Raw genomic sequence first — 9,284 nt, forward strand, 5'->3', positions numbered from 1 at the left:
TTCCTCCCCCACCTCTCTCTCTCTCTCTCTCTCTCTCTCTCTCTCTCTCTCTCTCTCTCTCTCTCTCTCTCTCTCTCTTACTCCTTCTGCTTGGTTTTATTCTACCTCTCCTAATCCACTTACTTCCCCCCCCTTCTCTCTCTCTCTCTCTCTCTCTCTCTCTCTCTCTCTCTCTCTCTCTCTCTCTCTCTTTCAGACTACAGTACACTAGCTGGAATTTTCAAGACTCTCAATTTGCTCATGCAGGGTCATATCAGAGACATTGCACCAGCTTTGTTCTTTAACATCAAATTTTAGTGGTGAAAATCAGTTTCCTCTGAGTAAGAACTAATAATATATATATATATATATATATATATATATATATATATATATGTGTGTGTGTGTGTGTGTGTGTGTGAGTTGTAAATCTACAGCAAGCCTCAGATGAGAGTATACATGCAACATAGTCAAACTTATAATGATAAACCAGTACAGCAAAGGTAAATAACTGCTCTTCAAATATTGACCTGACAATCCGGTACTAGTTTCTCAAATGCCTTCAGGTACTGGCGACGAGTTTTTGCACAGATTTCAATATGATTTCTCTAGCTATGTCTCCTTAGTGAAAGAGAGAGAGAGAGAGAGAGAAGAGAGAGAGAGGTGTAAAGAGAGAGAAGTAAGGCAAAAGATAGATCTTCGCAGAAGAAAGAAAGAGAGAGAAAATTAACAATAAAAGAGTAGTATGCAGATAAATACTAAGAGACGTGAAATTAAAGAGAAGAAAAGCAACGGACTTGGATAAAAAGGTTGAAAAACTGGTGGAAAAAGGAGACAGAGACCAAAGGAAAATAGAAAGAAGATGACAAATGTGAAAACTACATTGAGAAAGGACGTTAGACAGATAGATAAGACTCTCAATCGTCAGGAATATGTTCACATTGTAAACAAGCAGCAAATCTCCTTATCATCTGATTAGGTGACACCATTATCAGACAATAAAATGGTCTTGCATTCTCTGGGGAGACCTAGTTGGGGTTTGGAGGGCGCAGTGGTCGTGTGGCTTTTCCCAGGTAGCGTCACTAAACTTTTGGGGTTTTTCACGGTTCCGTGGCATGTTTCAGTGGCATGTTTATATTCATATGTATATATATATATATATATATATATATATATATATATATATATATATATATATATATACATACAGTGAACACTCAAAACACATCACCAGTACCTCATGAACTGGTGAAAAACCCCAAAAGTTTAATATATATATATATATATATATATATATATATATATATATATATATATATATATATATATATATAGATATATATATATATATATATATATATATATATATATAGATATATATATATATATATATATATATATATATATATATATATATCTATATATATATATATATAATCAAGCTACAAACGTCCTTTAATATCAATTCACTCTACCTCGGAGTAATATATTTTCATATATGTTACCGAAGGAATTTTAGGTGATAATAAGTCCACCGTCCCGTGGGATCGAACCAGCGACGGACGGGAATCAGGACTTTACAGTGACACACTAACCAGTCAGCCACAAGAGGTATAAATGAATACCATCTCCCATCAGCCCACCCGTCGAACTCAGGTGTTTTGCGTTTGGAGGCGATATCCACCCACCTCCGCCATGTTGGCGTGTAGTGCGTTTGTCGCGCGTAGCCATATATATGACTATTTATCACATCACCGTGATTCATATACAATCAGAAAGCTACAAACGTCCTTTAATATCAATTCACTCTACCTCGGAAGTAATATATTTTCATATATGTTACGAAGGGAATTTTAGGTGATAATAAGTCCACCGTCCCGTGGGATCGAACCAGCGACGGACGGGAATCAGGACTTCTGTGACACACTAACCAGTCGGCCACAAGAGAGGTATAAATGAATACCATCTCCCATCAGCCCACCCGTCGAACTCAGGTGTTTTGCGTTTGGAGACGATATCCACCCACCTCCGCCATGTTGGCGTGTAGATGCGTTTATCATGCGTAGCCATAATATGACTATTTATCACATCACCGTGATTCATATACAATCGAAAGCTACAAACGTCCTTTAATATCAATTCACTCTACCTCGGAGTAATATATTTTCATATATGTTACCGAAGAGGAATTTTAGGTGATAATAAGTCCACCGTCCGTGGGATCGAACCAGCGACGGACGGGGGGATCAGGACTTTCAGTGACACACTAACCAGTCGGCAACAAGAGGTATAAATGAATACCATCTCCCATCAGCCCACCCGTCGAACTCAGGTGTTTTGCGTTTTGGAGGCGATATCCACCCACCTCCGCCATGTTGGCGTGTAGTGCGTTTGTCGCGCGTAGCCATATTATGACTATTTATCACATCACCGTGATTCATATACAATCAAAGCTACAAACGTCCTTTAATATCCAATTCACTCTACCTCGGAAGTAATATATTTTCATATATGTTACGAAGGAATTTTAGGTGATAATAAGTCCACCGTCCGTGGGATCGAACCAGCGACGCGGACGGGAATCAGGACTTACAGTGACACACTAACCAGTCGGCCACAAGAGAGGTATAAATGAATACCATCTCCCATCAGCCCACCCGTCGAACTCAGGTGTTTTGCGTTTGGAGGCGATATCCACCCACCTCCGCCATGTTGGCGTGTAGTGCGTTTGTCGCACGTAGCCATAATATGACTATTTATCACATCACCGTGATTCATATACAATCAGAAAGCTACAAACGTCCTTTAATATCCAATTCACTCTACCTCTACCTGGTTAGTGTGTCACTGTAAGTCCTGATTCCCCGTCCGTCGCTGGTTCGATCCCGGGAATCAGTGGACTTATTATCACCTAAAATTCCCCTTCGGTAACATATATGAAAATATATTACTTCCGAGGTAAGTGAATTGATGATATTAAGACGTTTGTAGCTTTGATTGTATATGAATCACGGTGATGTGATAAATAGTCATAATATGGCTACGTGACAAACGCACTACACGGCCAACATGGCGGAGGTGGTGGATATCGCCCAAACGCAAACACCTGAGTTCGACGGGTGGGCTGATGGGAGATGGTATTCATTTATACCTCTTTGTGGCCGACTGGTTAGTGTGTCATGTCAGTAGTCCTGATTCCCCGTCCGTCGCTGGTTCGATCCCACGGACGGTGGACTTATTATCACCTAAAATTCTTCGATAACATATATGAAAATATATTACTTCGGAGGTAGAGTGAATTGATATTAAAGGACGTTTGTAGCTTTCTGATTGTATATGAATCACGGTGATGTGATAAATAGTCATAATATGGCTACGCAAAAAACGCACTACACGGCCAACATGGCGGAGGTGGTGGATATCGTCTCCAAACGCAAAACACCTGAGTTCGACGGTGGGCTGATGGGAGATGGTATTCATTTATACCTCTCTTGTGGCCGACTGGTTAGTGTGTCACTGTAAGTCCTGATTCCCGTCCGCTGCTGGTTCGATCCCACGGACGGTGGACTTATTATCACCTAAAATTCCCTTCGGTAACATATATATGAAAATATATTACTTCCGAGGTAGAGTGAATTGGATATTAAAGGACGTTTGTAGCTTTCGATTGTATATGAATCACGGTGATGTGATAAATAGTCATAATATGGCTGCGGCGCACAAACGCACTACACGCCAACATGGCGGAGGTGGGGTGGATATCGCTCCAAACGCAAAAACACCTGAGTTCGACGGGTGGGCTGATGGGAGATGGTATTCATTTATACCTCTCTTGTGGCCGACTGGTTAGTGTGTCACTGTAAGTCCTGATTCCCCGTCCGTCGCTGGTTCGATCCCACGGGACGGTGGACTTATTATCACCTAAAATTCCTCTTCGGTAACATATATGAAAAATATATTACCTGAGGTAGAGTGAATTGATATTAAAGACGTTTGTAGCTTTCGATTGTATATGAATCACGGTGATGTGATAAATAGTCATAATATGGCTACGTGCGACAAACGCACTACACGGCCAACATGGCGGAGGTGGGTGGATATCGTCTCCAAACGCAAAACACCTGAGTTCGACGGGTGGGCTGATGGGAGATGGTATTCATTTATACCTCTCTTGTGGCCGACTGGTTAGTGTGTCACTGTAAGTCCTGATTCCCCGTCCGTCGCTGGTTCGATCCCACGGGACGGTGGACTTATTATCACCTAAAATTCCCCCTTGTAACATATATGAAAATATATTACTTCCGAGGTAGAGTGAATTGGATATTAAAGGACGTTTGTAGCTTTCTGATTGTATATGAATCACGGTGATGTGATAAATATAGTCATATATATATATATATATATATATATATATATATATATATATATATATATATATATATATATATATATATATATATATATATATATATATATATATATATATATATATATATATATATATATATATATATTTATATTATTTGGGCAGTATGCAGCCAAGGTTTTAAGCTTACTACAGTTTACAATTGACTTCTTGTAAGATATATCTGCACCTTTTCAATTTGCATTCTGTTCATGGGAAGAACTCTATATAAGCCTTAATCTCCTTACCTTTCTTCTACAGGTTGACAAATTCTCAGACCAGAATGGATAAGGTCAAATTCATAAAGGTACTCTTATTTGGCATCTTCCTCTTCGTGCCTGGCTCACTGGCCACATTCGCGTAAGTACTTTGGTTTTTTTTATTTTCATTGCCAAGATATTTAACAAATAGAGGAGTAAGATCCACAACAGCTTTCTCAGAAGATACCTCATATTACCACTGGGAGTTCAGTAGGTTATCAGTAGTTCCATGTTATATTGTGTTTCGTGTTATTACAAGGATAACATTGTTTTCCGTATACGTTATTATCATCGCAAAGAGTCCTTCCCGTATCATAATAATCATAGCTTCTGTTTTCAGTTGTTGTGCTTATTTATGCTGCTTTAAAATCCTATGTTTCTAAATCATATTTTTATAATTATGTTTAAGTGTTTCCAATTTAACTTCTCTTTCCATGAATAATTCATCTTAATTTTTCAATTCATATTTCGTTATTGCATTCTTCATTTTCTTTTGCTATTGATTCACCTGCCATTTAGAGGGTGCAGCAGGTGCTTCCCCCAACCAAAGGGTCCACAACCTTTCAACAGCCTCTCCATCATATTTATTGCTAGAGTGAATGATAATTCCTCTTTGACTAATAATATAAAATATCTTCATCCCTTGACCATCTACAGGTTACCATCTCCTTGGGGCTACACCTGCAATTCTTCCACTGGAAATTGTGTCAAAACAGAAAGGACAGGCATATCCACCAGCATTTCCTTATCAAGGTGCAAACTTAACTGTGGCAAAGAGGGCGTTTTGTGGCCTAAACCAACCTCAGTGATTCTGGACGCAGGCATCACAGAGTTTTTGCCCAGCAATGTCACGCTCAAACTCACAGTCTCCACAGAAGAGGTGGAAAGGCTCTTGCTACAGGCAACTGGCATCTTCAAGGAAAACTTGCAGATGAATCACCCAGAGTATATGAGTGGAAAGGCATTGTGGGAGGGCTTCTATGAGCCAGCAACTGTTGCTCATACACTCCACCTTGACATCACAGTAAGTGGAACTGACACTAGGCTGAAACTGGATACAGATGAATCTTACTCATTATCAGTAGCTACTTCAGGGGCTCAGTCTACAGCCACCATAATTGCCCCTTCTTATTTTGGTGCTCGACACGCCCTAGAGACACTCTCCCAACTAATTGCCTACGAGGAGAACACAAATGCTCTTTTACTTGTAAGTGAAGCCACGATTAGTGACTCTCCAGCCTTCCCATACCGAGGCATTCTACTTGATACATCCCGTAATTTCTATCCAGTGGAGGCTATTGAACGCACCCTTGATGCCATGGCGGCTAACAAGCTAAATACCTTCCACTGGCATGTGACAGACTCCCATTCATTTCCCATCTACTTGGAAAACCTGCCGAAGATGACTTACTATGGTGCCTATTCCTCTAGTCAGATCTACCACCCAGCAGATGTGAAGCACATTGTGGAATACGGAAGGGTCAGGGGGATTCGCGTCCTGCCAGAGCTCGATGCACCAGCTCATGTAGGGAATGGCTTTCAGTGGGGCCCACAGCATGGATTTGGAAACTTAGCTGTCTGTGTTAATAAGGTGAGGTTCACAATTTGGAATTGAAAACCTGTCCATCTTTTTTTAACAAGGCGATAAATGTTTGCAATTAATGCCAGTAGGATCCATGGTCCTATTCATTGGATATATTCTTTTTTTTAATATTTTGCTTTCTAGAATGCAAGTTTGTCAGAGACCTTTAAATTCATGATCTCTTTTACATCTCTGAAATTGCTCTGCGATGGTATCACTGTGAGAAATGTCCTTTGTGTTTGTCAAGTTGAAGAGTATCAACTGGACTAAAGTGACCTTCAGCCAGTATTTAGAATCTATACCCCAGTCAAAATTGATTTTAGTTTCTGAAACGAATGAAAGAAAAATAATTGGGTGAAAGAAGATATGACGTAGTGTCTGGCTTTTTATTTCTGAAAGATTGGTAGAAAAAAATTCGTGATGGATAGGAATCTTGACTAGAATTTGTTTATTTATGTTGGTCTTATCTTTAACAATAGGAGCCATGGGATTCCTTCTGTCTGGAGCCTCCATGTGGCCAACTAAACCTAGCCAACAAGAAGATGTATGAGGTTTTGGGCCAGATATACAAAGATCTGGTTAACCTCTTCCAGCCCATTGACCTGTTTCATTTTGGAGGTGACGAAGTAAGTGAATGGACGGGATGAGCCTATTTGTCATGATGACTAAGTCAAGAATGTATATTGTAACTATATTTCTTAAAGGTAATCTTTATCTGTTAGAGGAGACATGAATAGCGTCGATGACTATAATTTCTCTTTACAATTGATACCCCTGTATCTCTGGTGACTGTAAATCAACTTACCGTATCCTTCAAGATAAACCTCGCCTGTTGGAACAGCACCAAAGAAATTGTGGACTGGATGAACGCAAATGGATTTGGGACCAGCGAGGACGCTTACTATGAGGAGTGGAGCAAGTTCCAAAAGAAGGCCCTGCAGCTGCTCACGGCAGCCAACAACAACGCTAAGGTTCCGGGAATCCTTTGGACTTCCCACCTGACGGAGAAGGGTCGCGCTGACTTGTACCTCCCAAAGGAAGATTACATCATCCAGATCTGGACAGGATACAATGATACCATCATAGGAGAACTCCTCGATAGGAAGTACAGAGTCATCTTCAGTAATTATGACCACTGGTACTTGGATTGTGGAGTTGGCGCCTGGGTTGGGAAAGGAAATAACTGGTGCAGTCCATACAAAGGCTGGCAGACTGTTTACGACAACTCCCCTCTTGAGAATGCCAGAAGTTTAGCAACCGCGCCTCTAGACACCTCTCTCATTTTGGGCGGCGAAGCTGCTCTTTGGAGCGAACAAGCTGATGCTGCTACTCTTGACTCAAAGGTAAGGTACAGCTGTAAAAGTCTCCTTTCACTTATCCTTGGCAAATGTCAAAGTATTTCATGGCTGTGGAAAATATCTGTTCATGACTTTAACTGTTTTAAGCTTTTAAGTAGAAAATCGCTTGAGAATTTCACTCAGTGATAGTAACTCAAGACAAACATAAGTCTAACTCTTGTACATACAGTCATTCTTTATAAAAAAAAAAGGATAGTATTCAAGATCTTTGGGATTCAAGTAGATAGGGGCGGGATACAGGGAAGCCACAGAGCAAGGCATAGAGGTTACCGTACAGGATGCTCAACATCGAAAACCAGTTTATAAATCCTAAAAGTGGGATAGAGCTGAAAGATATCAACTAGTTTAGCTGGTTGCTGTCATTCAGCTCTGCCTTACTACGTTCGTAGCCAAGAGATGTACCTAGATCCAAGTTCATTCTAAAACCATTCCCTGTCCAGTGTTGGCCACACAATTGATAAACCCACTTGTACTTCTTACAGATGTAGCAATAAGACAAAACATAATACAGTAAGAATGGAATTAAATAGAATAGAATATAGAATTTAGGCCAAAGGCCAAGGGTTGGGACCTATGAGGCCATTCAGTGTTGAATGAGAAATTGACAGTAAGAAGGTTTCAAATGTGCAACAGGAGGAAAACCTCTCAGTTGCACTGCAAAACAATTGTTTGAGAGGGTTGAGGAAAGTAAGATGGAAGAAAGAAAATATGAACGGGAGTACAGTAAAATAAATGAAAGGGGTTGCAGCTAGCGGCCGAAAGGACGCTGCAGAGGACCTTAAGTAATGCCTACAGTGCACCGCATGAGGTACACTGATGGCACTAACCGCCCCCTCCCCTATGGGGCTAATTCAGTAAGAGAAAAAAATCTTGTTCCAGCTGTGGCCCCGTGGCTCTGCCCTAGCTGAGAGGCTCTGGTCCGACCCAGACCACAAATGGGAGGCGGCGGAAACCCGGCTGATCCACCAGCGGCAGAGACTGGTCCAGAGGGGCATCCGGGCAGAGCGAATCCAGCCCGAGTGGTGCCACCAGAATGAGGGACTCTGCGTCGCCAGCAAGGATTCAGAGTGATGTCCTTCAAGAGAATGGGAGGTTTCGGTGGCGTTTTTTTTATATAATTTTCTAAAGGATAATCTAATACATATGTGTGTGTGCTTCTGCGTTTATTTAGAATTGTTAGGAGGCAAAGGACACTGTTGAAAGATGGCGTCAAAGAAGTATCATACTGGAAAGACCTCAACATGTCTGAGGTGAGAGAGAGTACGGCAAAAAGATATGTGCACATGTGTAAGAGGGTCAGATGCACTGATGATGAGACTTCTGTATTGTTGTATGAAGCAGCCGCTCTTTTGGGAGTTTTCTTCACAAGTGTCTTATTCACGATTCAGACTCTGAAGTATGAATGTAGCAACGACTGGTGTTAATCTTTGCTAGAAGGCCATACTCCCTGCTGGGGAAATGGTTAAGTGTTGGAAAATATGCAGCTAAACAATCACGCATCATATAAGACTTCAGTTCTATGAATCTGTAGCAATAAAAAAAAAACAACAAAGCCAAGAGTAACCTGCCTTTATGTTATTTCCTGTCCAAGGCTATTTATCATCTCCTTGTATTTTAATACACTTTTATCTATTTTTTCATTTTCTATTTTTAATAAGTGGGATCTCTTCTCTCTGTCTTTCCCTTTACTTTCTCTTACT

At 40.7% G+C, this 9,284-nt stretch overlaps 1 protein-coding gene across 1 annotated transcript; it reads left to right on the top strand.

Moving 5' to 3' along the window:
* The first annotated feature begins 990 nt into the window (after positions 1 to 990).
* On the top strand, positions 991 to 9,147 carry LOC136830563 (chitooligosaccharidolytic beta-N-acetylglucosaminidase-like). Its single transcript, XM_067090076.1, has 6 exons — positions 991 to 1,052; positions 4,646 to 4,744; positions 5,302 to 6,235; positions 6,706 to 6,852; positions 7,045 to 7,569; positions 8,464 to 9,147. Exons 2-6 carry the CDS (start codon positions 4,668 to 4,670, stop codon positions 8,653 to 8,655), a joined length of 1,875 nt encoding a protein of 624 aa, XP_066946177.1. The 5' UTR covers positions 991 to 1,052; positions 4,646 to 4,667; the 3' UTR covers positions 8,656 to 9,147.
* Positions 9,148 to 9,284: the final 137 nt, after the last annotated feature.

Source organism: Macrobrachium rosenbergii, chromosome 47 (genome assembly GCF_040412425.1).
Source record: "Macrobrachium rosenbergii isolate ZJJX-2024 chromosome 47, ASM4041242v1, whole genome shotgun sequence".
Taxonomy (NCBI): domain Eukaryota; kingdom Metazoa; phylum Arthropoda; class Malacostraca; order Decapoda; family Palaemonidae; genus Macrobrachium; species Macrobrachium rosenbergii.

Excerpts from the sequence above, each read along its gene's own strand:
- LOC136830563 (XM_067090076.1), top strand. The coding sequence starts at position 4,668 with ATGGATAAGGTCAAATTCATAAAGGTACTCTTATTTGGCATCTTCCTC. Across the intron at positions 4,745-5,301 it reads GGCTCACTGGCCACATTCGC|GTTACCATCTCCTTGGGGCT; the intron begins GTAAGTACTTTG and ends GACCATCTACAG. Across the intron at positions 6,853-7,044 it reads TTCATTTTGGAGGTGACGAA|ATAAACCTCGCCTGTTGGAA; the intron begins GTAAGTGAATGG and ends GTATCCTTCAAG.